At 44.7% G+C, this 20054-nt stretch overlaps 1 protein-coding gene across 3 annotated transcripts in view; it reads left to right on the plus strand.

The window, feature by feature from the left end:
- The window catches only part of ece2b (endothelin converting enzyme 2b), a 52448-nt gene that overhangs the window by 21467 nt on the left and 10927 nt on the right, over positions 1-20054 (plus strand). The window contains exons 5-14 of one of the 3 annotated variants that reach the window (XM_038692911.1): positions 1464-1588; positions 2709-2855; positions 3601-3666; positions 3813-4001; positions 15740-15882; positions 17642-17756; positions 18586-18699; positions 18814-18912; positions 19593-19670; positions 19816-19919. In XM_038692911.1, coding sequence (XP_038548839.1) covers positions 1464-1588; positions 2709-2855; positions 3601-3666; positions 3813-4001; positions 15740-15882; positions 17642-17756; positions 18586-18699; positions 18814-18912; positions 19593-19670; positions 19816-19919 — 1180 coding nt within the window. Of the gene's footprint in view, positions 1-1463; positions 1589-2708; positions 2856-3600; positions 3667-3812; positions 4002-15739; positions 15883-17641; positions 17757-18585; positions 18913-19592; positions 19671-19815; positions 19920-20054 lie in introns of all 3 variants that reach the window. The other 2 variants (XM_038692913.1, XM_038692910.1) reach the window with 2 other exon arrangements.

The raw sequence follows: 20054 nt of genomic DNA on the forward strand, positions 1-20054 counted from the left end.
ATTACATGTTTGCCTTTTGTGTCTTCATTTTACAGCTTTTGACATTTATCAGTGGACATTAATATAAAAAATAGGCAAAATGAGAAACCTCCTCCCTTCTGAGGTGCATTTTATTTGCACATTAAAATCCAAACAGAAACGTCTCCTAATGAGCTTAATAGGACTAGTTTGCATCACTAATTTGCTTTACTAACCTCAGCTCCTCCAGTCACCTCCGTCAGTCAGTAGAGGACGGAGCTGCAGGCTGCACCAGTTTAGTCTCAGTTTGTACCTGATATTCGATACATTGGACAAGTAGGCAGTAATAAAATACAGCTTCCAGTTACTTTCTAAAAATTGAGCTAATGTTAAATGCTCCGTATTTGTATAGCGCCTTTCTAGTCTTTTCGACCTCTCAAAACGCTTTTACACTACATCTGCATTCAAACACATTCATACACTGAGTACTCCTAAGTGCTCAAACAGAAACTAACATTCACACACTGGCAGAACAGCCGCCAGGGGCAATTCGGGGTTCAGTATCTTGCCCAAGGACACTTCGACACGCAGCCTGGGGGAGCCGGGGATTGAACCGCCGACCTTCCGATTAACAGCCAACCCGCTCTACTGCTGTAGAAGCTGCTCAGCTGCAGGCTGAAGGGGAGATGTTCGCTAACTTAGTGCTAACCGGCTTCACTTTTCCAGCAGGTGGGAAACAACAGACTTTTCTTGGTCTTGAGAAACCGACACTCTGTAACAGACACCGTACATTTACTGCCAGAATATTTTCCTCCACTCGCGTCCGTCACCGTCACTTTCTGCACCGCACCTCCTGATTCAGAGTTACGCTGCTCTTATAACACAATCTGTTACCCATGTTCTGCATAAAACGAGGAGAGGTAGCAAGCCGAGTATTGAGTGCTGCCTCGCCTGTACACGGTTTTGGGCGGGGTAGTCCCCTCTGCTGTACCTGTACACGGTTTTGGGCGGGGTAGTCCCCTCTGCTGTACCTGTACACTGTTTTGGGCGGGGTAGTCCCCTCTGTTGTACCTGTACACTGGTTTGGGCGGGGTAGTCCCCTCTGCTGTACCTGTACACTGGTTTGGGCGGGGTAGTCCCCTCTGCTGTACCTGTACACTGGTTTGGGCGGGGTAGTCCCCTCTGCTGTACCTGTACACTGGTTTGGGCGGGGTAGTCCCCTCTGCTGTACCTGTACACTGGTTTGGGCGGGGTAGTCCCCTCTGCTGTACCTGTACACTGGTTTGGGCGGGGTAGTCCCCTCTGCTGTACCTGTACACTGGTTTGGGAGGGGTAGTCCCCTCTGCTGTACCTGTACACTGTTTTGGTCGGGTTTAGTCCCCTCTGCTTTATCTGTACACTGGTTTGTGAGGGGTATTCCCCTCTGCTGTATCTGTACACTGTTTTGGGCGGGGTAGTCCCCTCTGCGCTGTACAGTAACCGTTTGTGCTGTTGTTTTTTTGTAGAGAACGGGACTTTTAACAGCAGCAGCGAGGCGGAGAGGAAGACTCAGTCCTACTACCTGTCCTGTCTCAACACGCAGAGGATCGAGGAGCTGGGAGCTCAGCCTCTAGTGGACCTCATCGCAAAGGTAACCAAACTTCAACTAAAGTTCTTTGGATGTATAAAACCTCTTAAAACCTCTTGTTTTTGTTACCCTGCTGCCTTCAAAATAAAAGTGCCTAAGCTGTCTGTCGGCGCTAGATCAAATGAATGATTTGTAATTAATATATTACTTGATGTCATCATTTTTATAGACGTAATATTCATACTTGTTGAAATAAACAGTTTGATAGCAGCGTATCTTTGCTGAGCAAAAGTTATCTGCGAAAGGAATGAAGGCCTGTCCAAAATACAGTTCAGTGATTTTAGCAAATTAAAGCCCAGTCTATTAACTGAAGTTTAACGGTAGTCAGTGAAACACTTTGGTTCATAGACACATGTTTGGAAAACTTCCCAAAGGGACGTGAAGGGACGTATTTTATAAAGTATTTTGGGGCATTTTTTATTGTTGACTGTAGATAGAAGACAGGAATTAAAAGCAGAAAGCAGAGATAGTCTGGAGAAGTTGCACATTTATCAGAGAGAGGAAGAAATAAAGATGTGGTTTTTGTTGAGCGGTCCTGATTGCTGGACATGTTTTAATTACATCTCCTGATCTCCAAAGTATGAACCCATTCAATTTTTAATGACTTCATGACCTCCTTCAGCACCAAACTATAACTTTACATCCACAAGATTGCCAATGACGAGATTATGATAAAAGTTTATATTCATGCACAATCTTACAATCTTTATATGATCTTTTCAATGTCATGACATTTTTAATAAAACATAATATAAATGATTAGGAAAACAGACTTTTAGCTAAAGACTTCTGATCCAAAGTCTGATGTATGAAGCTGGTGAAATTAATATGTTGTTCTTAGTGTCTTCTGATGAAATATGGAGGTCTATGTAATATAATTCAAGGTGAAGTTTATGAAATGAATAGTATCCCTATCAGCAAACAAATCAAATGTGAACTAAAAAGCAGTCAGTCTAAAATAAAAGAGAGTATCATCAGCAAACAGGTGTAGAATTTTATTCCTCTTTGTCTTTAAAGAGATGTAATCATATTCGGTCATAATTATATTTACAAGAAAGATCATCTGTACTGTTCAGGCTCTAACAACATTGGTCTGTTGTTGGACTCTTTTTTCTATCTGTAGATCGGGGGCTGGAACATGACGGGTCCCTGGGAGAAGGAGAACTTCATGGAGGTTCTGAAGGTGGTTTCTGGTCCATACAGAGCTCAGCCTTTCTTCAGTGTCGGAGTCAGCGCTGATCCTAAAAACTCCAACAGCAACGTCATCCAGGTACACCAGAACCACTGAGAACCAGACTAACCTAGACTGTTCAGACAGAACCAGACCTCTGGGAGTATTAAAGATAAAAATGGTGGTTGTGTCTCCACTCGGACGGCCAGCAGGGGGCGACTCCTCTGGTTGCAAAAAGAAGTCCGGCTCCATTAGAAATAATGGTAAAATGAGGCTACTTCTCGGCGGATTTATTACCTCATTTATTACCTCATTAAACACTTTGCTAATGAGTTTATGGTCTCAGTTGCTAGTTTCAAGTCTTCTTCAATACAAAATGATGTTCATTTAGTAAGTCCCCCTCCCCCTCTGCTACGAAGCCAGCATGAGCATGAGAACTGTCCAGCACTCCACACTGAACTTTTTGACCGTTATCAGTGCACCATCTGGGTGCTAACAGTGGACTGCATTTTGTGAAAGCTCTTATACCCTCAGAATAGCAAGTGAGAGTACAGAAGGGGGAATTGAGACACAGCAAAGCGAAACAAAACCGACAGTCATCAGCATGTTGGGTGAGAAGTCCTTAAAGTGCTCTGAAACAATCTATACGTCTTTAATTCCATGACAACTCTATCTGCGGATGAATGTAAGGTGATACTGAAAGCTCCAGAACAGGTTTGGTTGTCAATGTTGCTCAGGTGTTTCAAGCTGATTGGTCCACAGGTTACTCTTGTGTACTATTTCTGCGTGGTCAAATGTCAGGCTGCAGAACAAGAGTTTTCACTCGTTAATCTCCTCTGGCCAGGTGGACCAATCAGGGCTCTTCCTGCCGTCCAGGGACTATTACCTCAACAAGACAGCCAATGAGAAGGTGAGAATTCCCGTCATTCCAGCTGGGAAGTTTCAAAATACCAAAGATCATTTGAGCTTATTAAAATTATTTAGATTATTTGAGGCTTCACAGTGTCAAGTTAATAACACAAAGATGAAAGAAATCGACATTTATCCAAATTCCAGGTGCTGGTGGCGTACCTGGACTACATGGTGGAGTTGGGGATGCTGCTGGGGGGGGAGAAGAGCTCCACTCAGCTTCAGATGCAGCAGATTCTGGAGTTTGAGACGGCGCTTGCCAACATCACTGTCCCACAGGACCAACGGCGGGACGAGGAGAAGAACTACCACAAAGTCACCATCGCTGAATTACAGGTGAGTTTAGCAACACCTGAGTGCTGACTGAAAGTGTGTTTAAGTGGGTGTTCAGTTAAAAAATGTAGCTTACTATTATCAGAGGGTAAACAGTAGAAGTTCAACATGTTAATGTGTCCATCACTTTGGTTTATGACCAAACACATGCAGAACTGATGACATTCTCATCAGACTCAGCTGTATTTACTTAAACTTGAACTAAATTAAAGTATTAAACTGAGATGGTGAACAGTATTCCTGCTAAACGTCAGCGTGTTAGCATTTGAATCTGACATTATGTCAAGGTTTGGTGTGTAGTTGAAAAGTTGAGGACCTAAATGTAGGAAACAGAGCGGAGCAAGTTCAGATGAAACGAACAGGCAGACATCACACGAGACAGAGCACGACAAGCTACAATGAACCAACAAGAGCAGAACAGGAATGACAAAACATTTCAACACTGGCTAATGAGCAGGGAGGTAATACACAGATGAGACACATGTGGTGTCAGATATACTTTATTTACTTTACCTCTTGTAATCAAGACAAGACAGGAAACAAGCTGGATTCAAACAGATGTAGACAACCTCCAGAACAAAACAGGAAACAGGGCGTGACACCACTAAAATGCAGGACTGAACCAAGACAAGAGACAGAACAGGTACTAAGTGAGCAAAACAGAACATGTCTGTGAAGATTCTCAGTCATCCAGGTCATAGTTATCCAAAGAAGGTTAAAGTCAAGGGCAGCTGGACTTTGTTGAAGATACTACAAGCCCCTCATCCGAGAGACTTCTTCAGTTCTGACTGACTGGTAGGGAAACTCAGCTATTTAATCTCAGTGGGGTTGTTTGCCAGGATCGTCGACACCGCTGGTTCGTTAGTGTTCCTGGCTGTTGTAACGACATTTGGCTAACTGCCAAGCTAACATTAGCTGTGCTTTATAAAACATACAGGACGACAGGGCAGTTTAAATGAACCCTTTCTACATGTTTACCTTACAGACAGGTGTATTAATAAATTATTGTCTTTTTACTAACGAAGGTTTTATTGCACGTACTTGCAATAGTTTGGAGCTAACTTAACTTCACCGTCTCTGTCGTGACGGCGCGGCAGCTCGCTCTGCTGCCGCTGTGTGTCTGTAGGAGGCGACGGAGAGCAGCAGAGGCTGCAGCCTGATGATAAACAGTCCCGGGCACGTTTAATACCTCGTCTCAGTGCCATCAATAAATAACATTAGCTTTCTTATCCATCACGTTTCAAGTTAAATCAGATTTGACGCTCGAGTGTTTTGGAGGAGAAAGAAAGAAAGAAAGAAAGAAAGATCACACCTAAACCTCAACCTGGATGCACAGACGTGTGCTGTGTCTTTACTGGCGGCTGTTAAATGGACCTTTTCATTCCCCACCTGTGCTCCAGGTTTTGTCTCATGGATGTTTAATGTGTGTTGGTTGACATCCTTTAATCTGCTGATGTTTCCTCTCTCTCTCTGTCTCTCTCTCTCTCTGTCTCTCTCTCTCTCTCTCTCTCTCGGTGCATGCTGGGAGTGTTTGGGTGCGTGTGAGGGTTCACACGAGGTGAGGGTGAGCGTGTGCTTGTTTCAAACTTTTCTAAATTTTTGTTTCAAGTTTCCTGAGTAAACTTTTTTTGTTGTGATAAGAGTATTTTGAGGATTAGTTAGGGAGCGGGATGGCGTCCCTTACGCCACCTGTCTCCATCCGCCATGGAGTCAGGTGTGTGACGGCGAACGGGGTGAATGTGGAGGAAGTGCTACTTGCAGTTGGACAGGAGATCGGCTATGAAAACATTTCATCTGCCTCGCGAATGAATAAAGCGGTGGTTGTGTTTTTAAAAGAAGAGAACCACGTGAATCATCTTATAAGCAGCGGAATAGTGGGAAGTGGAGACTTTGTTACTGTTTTGCCGCTGGTTGCTCCAACTATTAAGGTGACTGTGTCAAACGTGCCGCCTTTCATCCAGAGTAATGAGATAGAACGAGAGCTTTTGCGATATGGTAAGTTAGCTAGCGCCATTAAAACCGTTCCTCTTGGATGTAGAAATGAAGCGCTAAAGCACGTAATGTCGTTTAGAAGACAGGTTTTTATGTTCCTGAATGAACAGGCGTTAGACGTGTCTTTTAAAGTTTGGCATGAAGGAAGAGCGTACATGGTTTATGCAAACACTGGGAATATGAAATGTTTTGAGTGTGGAGACGTTGGGCATAAGCGTTTAGCATGCCCGCATAAAGCTCAAGCTGATGAGGCCGTTGGTCCTGTGAAAGATCCTGAGAACGTGCAGTCTGTAGAGGAGGAAGAGGATGAGCCTCAGGGAGCTGAGGAAGCTATTGTTGTAGTAGAGGAAGATGAGCCTCAGGGAGCTGAGGAAGCTATTGTTGTAGTAGAGGAAGATGAGCCTCAGGGAGCTGAGGAAGCTGTTGAATTAAATGAAGAAAATGACAACCAAACTGAGGAAAGTGGGATTGTGAATAATGAAACAACAGGAATGGTGGGAAACAAAGTAATGAGTGAAGATAGGGAAACTGTTGCAAGTAGTGGAGGAAATGGTGTTGGAAGTGAGAATATTGGTGATGCAGAAATGAGAGATGAAGATGCTCTTTCTGAGTTTTCAGAAATTGGGTCACAAGTGATTGAAGACATGTACCCTTTAGAGGAAATTAATGACTTTCTGGATACAACATTCGGTAAAATTGTAGAAGTAGAAGATTTTTTTCCAGATGTGGACAAATTTATAATATCAGTGTTGTTTCTGCAAAAAACAGTGAGCTATGAAGTTTTGGATAAAAAGAAAAGATTCAGGCTGAAAAAGATGGTAACGAAGTTGAGGAGAAGGAAAGCGAAAGTTTAAAAACAGCTTAGATATGAATAAATCACAAGTGGTGTTCTTTACTCTCTGCTCTTTTTTTTCAGTTTCTGTCTTTTTCTTAATTCTCTATATGGATGTGTGGAGAGTGGGTTCATTAAATATTAATGGGGGTAGGGACAAGAATAAATTAGCAAAGATTTCTGAGTTTTTAAGAATCGAAAAGGTTAATGTTTGTTTTTTACAAGAAACGCATACAGACACTGATAATGAGGTCGAATGGGGGTTGTGGTGGAAAGGAAAATTTGCTTTGAGTCATGACACAAGAAATAGTGCGGGGGTAGCTATTTTATTTTCTAAAAGTGTGAGTATTGTAAAGATAGAAGAAATTGTGAAAGGAAGATTACTTTTAACACAAATTGAGTATAATGGAATAGAGTCTGTATTTGTTAATGTTTATGCTCCTAATAATGGTCCAGAGAGGCTGATATTTTTTATGGAGTTAAGGAAAGTGCTAAAAAAATATGATGATAATGTTTGTCTAATACTTGGAGGTGATTGGAATTGTACAATAGACTTTGTTGTTGATAGGAATGGAGAAGAGCCTCATAGTAAGTCAAGGGATGTATTAAAAAAAGTTATAAATGAATTTCAGTTAACAGATGTATGGAGAACGAGGAATGAAGGAGTAAAGCAGTATACGTGGCTAAGAGTGGTTGATAATAGAATTAGTGGAGCGAGATTGGATAGGTTTTATCTAAAAAAGACATGGAACAACAAGGTGATGAATACTTTTATTAGACCTAATGGTTTTTCAGACCATCATATGGTCATATTAGATGTTAATTTGGAAAAAACATGCAGATCTAATTATTACTGGATTTTTAATATTAAGTTATTAAGTTTTCTGGGATATTTGGAAATTGAAGAAAAATTCTTTTGAAAACCTAAGTCAATGGTGGGATGTGGGCAAGACAAATATAAAAATGTTTTGTCAAAACTATGCTTTCCACTCATCAATTATACTGAAAGCAACAGTGAAAGCTTTACAAAGTGACATTGAGTTCATTGAAAGACAAGCTGTAAATAATAATGAAGCTGTACAGTGTCATGGGTTAAATAAGAAAAGACAAGAGCTAAGCTCTCTTCTACATGAGCAAGCAAAAGGAGCATTGGTGAGATCAAGATACTGTTCTGTAAAAGAAATGGATGCTCCAAGTGCTTTCTTTTTTAACCTGGAAAGGAAACATGTCCAACAAAAGATGATGTGCCATCTTCGTCGTTCGGATGGATCCGTGACATCAGATCCTACAGAAATGAGAAGATTGGCTGGAGACTTTTATAAACTATTATATACAGCTGAGAGTTGTGACATTGACTGCACTAAAGACTTGCTTAAGGACTTACCTCAGCTGGAAGAAGAAAAGAAAAAAGAGCTGGATGATGTAATAACTTTTCATGAGGTTACAGAGGCGATGAGGCAACTATCTAACGGCAGATCGCCGGGGATTGATGGATTACCGGTGGAGTTTTATCAACATTTCTGGGACCTAATAGGACCAGATTTATATGAAGTTATTTTAGAATGCATAAAAAATAATGCACTTCCGATAAGTTGTCGTCGAGCAGTTTTGTCATTGCTTCCAAAGAAAGGAGACCTTGGACTTCTAAAAAACTGGAGACCGGTATCACTGTTGTGTCTGGACTATAAGATTGTTTCGAAGTGTTTAGCAAATAGACTCAAGCACTGTCTGGATTTGTTGATCAAAAATGACCAAACATATTGCATTCCTAAGAGATCTATAATAGATAGTCTTTTTTTAGTGAGAGATATAATTGAATTTAATCAGAAAATTAAGAATGATTTAGGAGTGTTGTCATTGGACCAAGAAAAGGCGTTTGATCGTGTTGATCATGATTATCTTTTTAAAGTGTTAAAGGGTTATGGATTTGGTGATGTTTTTATTTCATATATTAAGTTGTTGTATTCAAATGTTTATGTGATGGTGAAAGTAGGGGGTGGTTTAAGTGCTCCAATACCCGTGACAAGAGGCATCAGGCAAGGCTGTCCAATTTCTGGACAACTATATAGCCTTATTATCGAAACTATATTATGTAGGTTGAGGAAGAATTTAAATGGAATTCTAATTCCTCATGGCAACGGTCATTCTAAGGTGGTTTTATCAGCCTATGCAGATGATATTACAGTTTTTATTAAAGAAAAAGACGATATTGAAATTTTAACAAAAACTATTGAATTGTATGAAAAAGCCTCCTCTGCTAAGGTCAATTGGACAAAAAGTGAAGGTTTTATGATTGGCAATTTGGAAAATTTTCCACAACTTCCAGGAAGGTTGCAATGGAAGAAAGATGGACTAAAGATTTTAGGAGTTTTTTTAGGAAATGATCAATTTCAGAAGAAAAACTGGGAGGGTTTGTTAGAGAAGGTGTCTGCCCGATTGTCGAAGTGGCGATGGCTATTACCACAATTGTCATATCGAGGAAGGGTGCTGGTAGTAAACAATCTGGCTGCTTCTATTCTGTGGCACAGGACTATGGTCATGGAGCCACCAGAGGAACTGATCTCCAGTATACAAAGGGAAATAGTGAATTTCTTCTGGGATGGACAACATTGGTTGCGGGCTGCCGTGTTATACCTACCAGTGCAAGAAGGCGGCCAAGGACTAGTGGATGTGAGAAACAGAGTCCGTGGTTTCAGGATACAAGCGGCACAGAAATTTCTGTATGACAAAGATGTGCTTTGGGGAAAGACTGCAAGTGCGATCATGAGGAGAGTTGGTGGCTTTGGACTGGATAAACAACTCTTTTTAATGAAGCTTGAAGAAATGAACTTGTCTGAGCTCACTGTGTTTTACAGGGCTATGTTGCAAACATGGAGAACTGTTATAAGAGCAGAACGGAATATGGACAATCTAGAACTTTGGGCACCAGAGGAACCACTTTTTTTTAATCCATTGATTCAAACCAGAATATTGTCTTCTGTGACTGTACGACAATGTCTATTAAGGAATGGAATTGTTAAGCTGGATCATTTATTGAATGACGAAGGATGGAAACCGATTGATGAACTTCACGAAGCAACAGGATTGAGATCTTCACGTCTGGTGTCAAAACTAAAGGAAGAAATAAACAACGCATTACCAAGTGGGTACAGAAGTTTTATTGCACAAAAAAGACATGAGAATAACCAGGACATGGGGGATAATGTGCAATTTCCAGAACTGGTTATTTCTCCAGCAGTGAAGGAGGATGATGAAGAAGAAGTGGTCGACACCGTTCTATCCTTTGGGAATCCTCAGTTTTGTTCCTTTAAAAGCATGTCAAAGAAGGAAATGTACAACATTACAGTAAAGAACAGTAAACAGTAAACAGAAGGCTTCGAAGTGGCCAGATTTGTTGAGGCCAGACTTCCTGATAAGAGACAGGTGGAGGGCCCTATATAAGCCTCCTGTAGAGAAGCGCTCCGGCGATCTACAGTGGAGGATTATTTATGGGGCGATAGCAACAGACAGACATGTGGCACACCTGAACACAGCGGTAAAGGGGGAATGTCGATTCTGTGGGGAAAAAGAGGATTTGGAGCATTTGTTTTTAAAGTGTGAGAGATTAAATGGTATTTTTAAATTGCTTGGGAGCTGGTTTAGGAAATTTGATGAGGAGTTTTCGGATAGGGTGTTTATTGGAGGAATCAAATATTCATTTTCAAAAAGGAAAAAAATGTTTCTTTTAAATTACCTAATTGGAACGGCTAAACTGGCAGTGTGGAAAACACGGAAAAATAAAGGTCTAAAATTGGCAACTGTAGATCCTGAAGAGATGTGCAAGCGGCTTGTAGCGGGGAGGCTTAAGATTGAATTTGCGTATTATAGGTTGACAAATAATTTATTTGGGTTTTGTGAGATATGGTGTGTTGATGAAGTGTTATGTAAGTTGCATGAGGATCAGTTTGTTTTGAAGTTTTAAAAAAGGAGTTTTATTATAAGAGTACAAATGGTTTTATGGTGATGGTTACTTTGTTCATAATTTTGAAGTAAAAATGTATAAATAAAGGTATTGTTAAACCTCAAAACCTCTCTCTCTGTCTGCAGAGTTACTGTTTAATGCAGATGGTGATCTGAGCAGTGATGTAGTTGCATGTAGCGTCGGTGGTGCTGCTCCGCTGTTGTGTTGTAGAGTCTCTCTCTCCTTCAGGGATGCTTGTGGGGTCACCATGGCAACTGTTGCCATGAGCTGTTGCTATGTGTCTGCATCTCTGTGGCGAGGGGGGGGGGGCGGTTAGATAACAGGTTATTATATGAACATGAAGGAGACTTCAGATGGTCGGCTCTTCCTCTGTCTGGAGCTCACACATGGAGCAGACATTGTTTTGCATTATTATTGTCGTCCCCCCCACTTCCCTTCTCTCCCCGCCCCCGTCCTCTGTCCACTTACAAGATGAACCGAGGCAGTGCACATAAATCCAAATACAGAAACTGCCAACGAACATTAACCATCCCCCTCCCTCTGCTACCCAGGAACCCCATGACCTCTGCAGACATAAACCAGCCACATTCAGATGGAAAGAAATTAGATAATTAGGCCAATTTCCTCCATCATCCAAGATGATATCCACAGAACTCAAGTAGACGTGTATATGACAAGTAACCAAGCAGGCGAACACATGAAGACACATCTGAAGACAACAGCTCACCACAAATGTTTGTACAGGACTCTAGTTTTCTGTAGTAGCTTGGTCCAGCAGATAATATTTTGTGTTTTAGCGTGATGTAATCTTGCTGTAGGGAGCTCCAGCTGTGCGATATCTCGGTAAGAAGAGAGCCACAGGGTCAAGGAGGAGGGGGGCGTTAAGTAAAAACAGACTGTGAGTGAGCGACGGCTCTCTCAATAATATCAGACACCCAGGCACTGCCAAAGCAGTCGAAGGAAGGAGCTTGTGGTGTTTGTCTGTTTCACTTGTTGTGATCTCCGAGGTGTGAGATAAGACCAGATCCAGATCTGAGGAAGTACTGATATCTCTCTTTCAAAGTCTGTTAAGCGGAAAAGGTACCATATTTTTTAACCTTTGGTGCCAAGTATCTCATGACAGGGTGAATTTCCACCGCCCCATTGGACATGTCGTGCATGCGCTGCTGCATGCCGTTGTAGATCCTGCACAGTTTTTTGTTGTTCTAGGCAATAAGGCAAGAACCCCTCATTTGATCTGACTCGCTCTTGACCTGTGGGTAGGATTTGTACTTTTTCAGTCTTTATGGAACAAATAGAGTTTACGGGTCGTTCGAGGCAGGTGCAGTCTCATCTCACCTGAAATCTTTGTGCCTCAGGCCCCACCCACACTCCTGCGTGTTGCTACGTCTGCTCCTCCCGTCCACGGGAGAAGTTTTAAAATGCTGCCGACCCCGTCTTTTGTTTTTAAACTCTGGACAGCGTTTTAGTGAAGACGGGGAAAAAACGGAGGACTTTAGAAACGATGATGCTCGGCTCTCTGATTGGGTCTCATAAGTCATGCAATGCAGAAACACGATGCTGCTGACAAAGTTTTTGATTCGGTATTTTTATTAAAATGTATTGTACCGTGCAAATAACACCTACAGCCGACACGTGTACTGTGCATGTCGCCGTATTTACTTTGCAACGAGTTACATTCAGTAACAGTCCCAGCTCGTTATCGGTCCATGCAAAATAAAATCCGGTGCGGTTCTTCGTCTGTAGTACTTTATTCTTTCGCCAAATCTTCTGTAACTACGGAACAGACCATCTGCTTCATGTTTACACCAGCACACGCACGCCCAGTGTACGTGAACGGCCACTAGATGTGTGTTTTCAGTAGTTTTAATACAGACGGTGATCAACTCTGATACGCAGCTAAAACGCTGCTGTGGACAGAGATCGTATTCGTTTTAAAACTTGTTTTTAAACTGAAACGGAGCAGTGTGGACGGGGCCTCAGTCTGAATTAACCTGCAGTTTGAATATAATATGGATATAACTGCAGCAAAAGTAATAATCCAGTTCTCCGTATTATCATCGTCATGGCATAACACGGCGTGCTTGTTAGATTTTGACACCTGCCTCAGTCTTTCTGTAGCTAGAACACCTGACAGCGTAATATCCCCTCACTGTGCAGCTCTGCTCTGTGTGGGCAGCTGATTTATTCATATTTTTGAATTGTTTCAGATCCTCTTAGACGACAACTGACTGATAAACTTTCTCTGGTTTGGTGCTGATTTCTGCAAGCAGGACTTCTTTAAACAAACAGGTCGCCTCGTGTGGGCCGTTTAGGACGCTGATCATGTAAATGACGAAACCTCTCGAACATTCATCAGGCAGAAACGAGAGACCTGCGATCCTTTTGAGAGTTTGAAGAATCTAACTTGAAACACGAACATGAAAGGCCCAGAGGCTCCAGGAGTTCTTCCTCGTGTTCTTTGGTAGAAGGTTTGAAAGCTTTTTCTTACATGAACACAGAAACCGAATAGTTAACAAACCTAGAGATGGTTTTAGTCCACGAGTAGAGGAAAATAAATATATTTACTGGACGACAGAAAGAAGAGAAGAGGGAAAAGCAACACCGCCCTCTCATCCGGCTTGCAGTGTTTGGAGGCTTTAACAGATAACGTATGGAGAGGTGTGTTCTCTGGGAGCGTCGGCCTTTTAGGTCTCTAATCTCCCTGCTGACATTATGTAGAGCTGCACCTCACGGCCAGGTGGCCCGTAATGTCGTCTTTATCTGCAGTTCTGTTATCTGTGTTCTTGTAAATGCTCCGTATTTGTATAGCTTTCTAGTCTTTTCGACCACTCAAAGCACTTTTACACTACATCTGCATTCACTCACTGAGCCTAAGCGCTCAAACAGAAACATTCACGCACTGGCGGAACAGCCGCCAGGGGCAATTCGGGGTTCAGTATCTTGCCCAAGGACACTTCGACACGCAGCCTGGAGGAGCCACAGTCTCAGTCCACAGTTGTAATTCTGTTGTGAATAAATCCATAAATTTTATCAACATTTTGAGCATTAAACACTTTATTTCCTGCATTCCGATGAATCTTTCTGCCCCAGTTTAGGGTGATTTTTTTATATGTACAGAATAAAAAGAAACAAAGTTCAGGTGGCAGGTGACGATTCTAAATCTATAGCCCAACTCTACCAGAATCTAAGTCAGTGCTGCTCTCAGATCTGTTTCTCCTGTAGATCAACTTATTTAATCTCATCCCTGCTGAGTCAGGATTCAGTCTTCCCTCCTCTTTGTGTCTCTGTTTGGGGAAGTCACCTCTTTAAATGGGATTGTGGCTCCTTTTCACCTCAATGTGAAATTATTTAGTGTTAATTCAGTTAGAAACTCCTGGACTTCAACAGCTCCTGTGTTTCAGCAGATTTTCTGCTCATGGTCAAAACTTTCTGCACATTCAGAATCTCTCCCACAGATCTGGGTTCTCTGACGCGTCCAGACTAACGTCGTCATTTACTGAGAAGTCTAGCTGCCCTTTACTCTGCGCTGCATTACGTTATTGATCCGCTGGTAGTAACGTTATCCCCTTCAGACCGTTTGGCCGACGCAGGTTGGGACTGCATGTTGCTTGTGAAACCTAAAGTAACACTTGTGATCAGGCAGAAATCTCAGCACAGATCCACACAGGTTAACTTCAGCAGCTCATAAAGCAGGCTGCTCTTCAGTTTTTAGATGGTTATGTTGCAAAACTCTACCAGCTACGTTCCCACTCGTCACAGCTGTCTGCAGTTGATTACTATCGGGGCTACGCCGGTGTGGCGTCAGGCGGGCGGAGTTGATTCGCTCTGCGAGTCTATCAGTTATACATTTGTATTTCACTGCGGGAGAAAATTAATGTGCGGCTTGACAGCGTGTGGAAAATATAATTTGCGTGAGTCTCGAGAGACAACTTTTTACCTCACCAGAAATATCGTCACAATTTATCTCGCGAGATCTCGTCACAGTCCCTAGTCTTTGTCCATTTTCACCCTGCGGAGGTGCAGCAGTGTTGAAACGTCAGTTTGTATTAAGGTTACACAAACCAAGTACAAAACGTTAGAGGAAGCCTGATGAACGCTGTCCTTCTTCATTAAGACCGATGTTTATGATGCGTCTTCGGTCATGAATGGAGACTGCAGTTTATTTTGAAGGTGGCTGAACCTTCAGTCTGTCAGCGACCTCAGACTTTTAAACTCTGTGTCTCTGTTTTGTATGAAGGAGCTTTAGTTCACAAAATGAATCATTCGTGTGGTGACGGCTAAAACGCGTCGGTCCACGTGTGGACGTCGGACTATCTTCTGTCTGCAGAGTTTCCAGTTTTTGACTTTTGACTGTTAGAAGCTGAAGCAGACAGCAGGGATTAGTTTTTCTTCCCGGCGCCTCCCTGCCCCCCTCGGGTGGTGCAGTCTTCTCCCACACTGAGGATTACTGAGACAGACTGACAAACGTGGTCTGATTTCCGGAAGAGAGAAGATCTGAGCTGATAAAATGTTTTTTCAGTCGTCTGGGTCTCCTTCAGTCACCTCAGTGGGCTCGACGCTTTGGGCTGAACAAGCAGCAGCTAATGTGTAGCCCTTATTTAGCCCTGGGTTTCGACTCTCAGGCTACGTACAGTTAATGAAGGTTTTTTATGCAGCCTGAGCAGAAATCCTGCAGACGCTGCCTGGGGCTAAAAAAGTACTTTCACCATGTATAGGTGTTTGTCAGGTAAAAATAAATATTATTTATATACAGTATTATTGTATTTTGTATGAGTTTGTAATAATACCATGGTTTCATAAACAGTACATATCGTTTTTACCACCACCAAAAACTGCATATATAGTTTTATATGCATGACATAATTGCACCCTTGAATGACCCTGCAGGAGCTGAAAAGAGGACTTACTTCTGGTTCCTCTCTGTCTAACGTCTCTTCTTCTTTGGTGCTTCAGCTGCTGGCTCCGGCCGTGGACTGGTTGGACTACCTGTCGTCCTCTCTGTCTCCTCTGGAGCTGAACGACACTGAACCCGTCGTCCTGTACGGCAGAGAGTACCTGCAGCAGGTGTCTGAACTCATCAACAAGACCGACCGCAGGTGAGAAACAGTCGGTCTGCATGTTGAGGCATTTAGATAAGAACAGGTCTCTAACCCGTCTGTCCATCCGACTGTCTACCTGTCTGTCCACCTGTCTCATCACCTGTCTGTCTGTCCACCTGTATGACCACCTGTCTCATCACCTGCCTGTATGTCCACCTGTCTCATCACCTGCCTGTATGTCCACCTGTCTCATCACCCATCTGTCCACCTGTCTGTCCAACTGTCTGTATGTCCACCTGTCTCATCACCTGTCTGTCTGTCCACCCGTCTGTCCACCTGTGTCATCACCTGTATGTCCACCTGTCTCATCACCTGCCTGTATGTCCACCTGTCTCATCACCCATCTGTCCACCTGTCTGTCCAACTGTCTGTATGTCAACCTGTCTCATCACCTGTCTGTCTGTCCACCCGTCTGTCCACCCGTCTGTCCACCTGTGTCATCACCTGTCTGTCCACCTGTCTGTCCACCTGTGTCATCACCTGTCTGTCCACCCGTCTCATCACCTGTCTGTCCACCTGTCTGTCCACCTGTCTCATCACCCGTCTGTCCACCCATCTGTCCACCTGTCTCATCACCCGTCTGTCCACCTGTCTCATCACCCGTCTGTCCACCCGTCTGTCCACCTGTCTCATCACCCGTCTGTCCACCCATCTGTCCACCTGTCTCATCACCCGTCTGTCTGTCCACCTGTTTGTCCACCGGTCTCATCACCCGTCTGTCCACTTGTCTGTCCACCCGTCTGTCCACCCGTCTGTCCACCTGTCTGTCCACCTGTCTGTCCACCCGACTGTCCACCTGTCTGACCACCTGTCTCTCCACCTGTCTCATCACCTGTCTGTCTGACCACCTCTCTTACCACCTGTCTCATCGCCTGTCTGTCCACCCGTCTGTCCACATGTCTCATCGCCTGTCTGTCCACCCGTCTGTCCACCTGTCTCATCGCCTGTCTGTCCACTTGTCTCATCACCCGTCTGTCTGTCTGTCCACCTGTCTGTCCACCTGTCTCATCACCCGTCTGTCCACCCGTCTGTCCACCCGTCTGTCCACCCGTCTGTCCACCCGACTGTCCACCTGTCTCTCCACCTGTCTGTCTGACCACCTGTCTGTCTGACCACCTGTCTCTCCACCTGTCTGTCTGACCACCTGTCTGTCTGACCACCTGTCTGACCACCTGTCTGTCTCATCACCTGTCTGTCTGTCCACCTGTCTCTCCACCTGTCTGTCTCTCCACCTGTCTGTCTCTCCACCTGTCTGTCTGGCCACCTGTCTGTCTGGCCGCCTGTCTGTCTGACCACCTGTCTCTCCACCTGTCTGTCTGACCACCTGTCTGTCTGACCACCTGTCTCTCCACCTGTCTGTCTGACCACCTGTCTGTCTGACCACCTGTCTGACCACCTGTCTGTCTGTCCACCTGTCTGTCTCTCCACCTGTCTCATCACCTGTCTGTCTGTCCACCTGTCTGTCCACCTGTCTGTCCACCTGTCTGACCACCTGTCTGTCTGACCACCTGTCTGTCTGACCACCTGTCTCTCCACCTGTCTCATCACCTGTCTGTCTGTCCACCTGTCTGTCTGACCACCTGTCTGTCTGACCACCTGTCTCTCCACCTGTCTCATCACCTGTCTGTCTGTCCACCTGTCTGTCTGACCACCTGTCTGTCTGACCACCTGTCTCTCCACCTGTCTCATCACCTGTCTGTCTGTCCACCTGTCTGTCTGTCCACCTGTCTGTCTGACCACCTGTCTCTCTCTTCAGTCTGTTGAATAACTACATGATGTGGACGTTGGTTCAGAAGAGCGTGGCCAGTTTGGATCAACGCTTCGAGAACGCTCAGGACAAACTGCTGGAGAGTCTCTACGGGACCAAGAAGGTACTTGTAATACAAATACTACAACTTTTACTGCTAGAACTTCAACTGTTACTCCTGGTATTGCTTCTGATACAGTTATTTCTCTTACTCCAGCAGGTATAAATACTTCTAATGATACTATGACTACAGTAACTACGGTTGGTAATTGGTTGAAGGAACTAGTTTGTCTGAACCCATTTTTTCTTCTTACTGGCTTAAATTGGTTCAAACTGGAAGTAACCAGTTTCCACTGGGCTGTACTGGTTTTTCTCTTTGTGGTTTTGGAACCCGTTGGAGCTAAGTCTGTGCTGGTGTACTGGGGAAGCTGGTTCTTGCTGTCTGTAACTGGTTCTAACTGGTGTTTAACCAACTCTAACTTATTCTTGCATTCTGTAACTGTAGTTGAGACTTGTTCTAACTAGTTTTAATGGGCCCTGACTTAAAGTACCCAGAACCCAAGTGGTTCCACTAACTGGCTGTTACTGATGGTGGACTCCAGGAAGCTGCCGCCTCTGCTGGTGCTACTGGAGAAGCTAAAAAACAAACCATTTAAAACCGGTTGCTGCTGACTTTAATAAGTTGGAACTGGTTGGAACTGGCTCTTACTGGTACGCTACCACCTCTAGTAACGGGGGAAGCTGATAAATCAGACACAAGAACTGGGTTCTAACTGCTCTGGGAATAGCTGGCTCCGACCCGGCGTAACCAGCTCTAATCATCTCTTCTTTATTCGAAAAGGAAGTAAAAGTAATAGTTCTGGAACTGGTTTTGGGACCCAGGAAGCTACACCTGTGCTGTTACCTATGGGGGAAACTGGTTCTACTTGGTTGTAACTGGTTGTGGTTTGTTTCAGTCCTGCACCCCCCGCTGGCAGACTTGTATCGGGAACACTGACGACACTCTGGGCTTCGCTCTGGGAGCGCTGTTCGTCAAGGCGACCTTTGACAAACACAGCAAAGAGATCGTGAGTCCCTGCATTGTTTACACCTGGATAATAATGACCTACAGCAGGGACAGATGGTCCTGGATCTGGTACAGGTCTGGTCTGGTTCATCACCTGTCCTTCTGTCCCTCTCAGGCTGAGGAGATGATTAACGAGATCCGCTCAGCGTTTAAAGAAGCTCTGGACCGACTCGGCTGGATGGACGACCACACGAGACAGGCTGCTAAAGACAAGGTACACGGACGGGTGGAAACTCGGGTGGACACTCGGGTGGACCCCAAGGTGGACCCCAAGGTGGACACTCAGGTGGACACTTGGGTGGACATTCGGTTGGACCCACAGGTGGACACTCGGGTGGACAGTTGGTTGGACACTCGGGTGGACACACAGGTGGCAACACAGGTGGACACTCGGGTGGACACACAGGTGGCAACACAGGTGGACACTCGGGTGGACACTCGGTTGGACCCACAGGTGGACACTCGGGTGGACAGTTGGTTGGACACTCGGGTGGACAGTCGGTTGGACACACAGGTGGACACTCGGGTGGCAACACAGGTGGACACTCGGGTGGGCACACGGGTGGACACTCGGGTGGGCACACGGGTGGACACACGGGTGGGCACATGGGTGGCAACACAGGTGGACACTCGGGTGGGCACACGGGTGGACACTCGGGTGGGCACACGGGTGGACACTCGGGTGGGCACACGGGTGGACACACGGGTGGACACTCGGGTGGGCACACGGGTGGACACTCGGGTGGCAACACAGGTGGACACTCGGGTGGACAGTTGGTTGGACACTCGGGTGGACAGTTGGTTGGGCACTCGGGTGGCAACACAGGTGGACAGTTGGTTGGACACTCGGGTGGAGTTAAAGGTGCTGAACTGTTTCTGTTTGCCCCTGGTTAGGCAGATGCGATCTACGATATGATCGGTTTCCCAGAATTCATCCTGGACCCCAAAGAGCTGGACGACGTTTATGACGGGGTGAGTGACAGCTGTCTGTCCTCACTCATCCACCTGGGGACAGGTTGTTGAAGGGAGTGTTTGTTTTGTGTCAGTGTAACCCTTCAATTAGTGCTCTGCCGCCCCCTGCTGTCAGACATGAACATGTTCTGACTCTCTGTTTCAGTATGAGGTGTCAGACGACAGCTTCTTCCAGAACATGCTGAACTTCTACAACTTCTCATCCCGCGTGATGGCCGACCAGCTGAGGAAGACGCCCAACAAAGACCAGTAATAATGACCGAGTCCAGTAATACACACCGACACGCCGAGTCACTTACTGACAAAGACGCACACATATCCAGTCAGGGGTCGTATTCACAAAACGCGTTCACTTAAGGTTTCCGGTCGGCCGTAACCGCAACA

Source organism: Micropterus salmoides, unplaced genomic scaffold (genome assembly GCF_014851395.1).
Source record: "Micropterus salmoides isolate LMB-PRFRI ecotype aquatic unplaced genomic scaffold, ASM1485139v1 Ms_hic_scaffold_3, whole genome shotgun sequence".
Taxonomy (NCBI): Eukaryota; Metazoa; Chordata; class Actinopteri; order Centrarchiformes; family Centrarchidae; genus Micropterus; species Micropterus salmoides.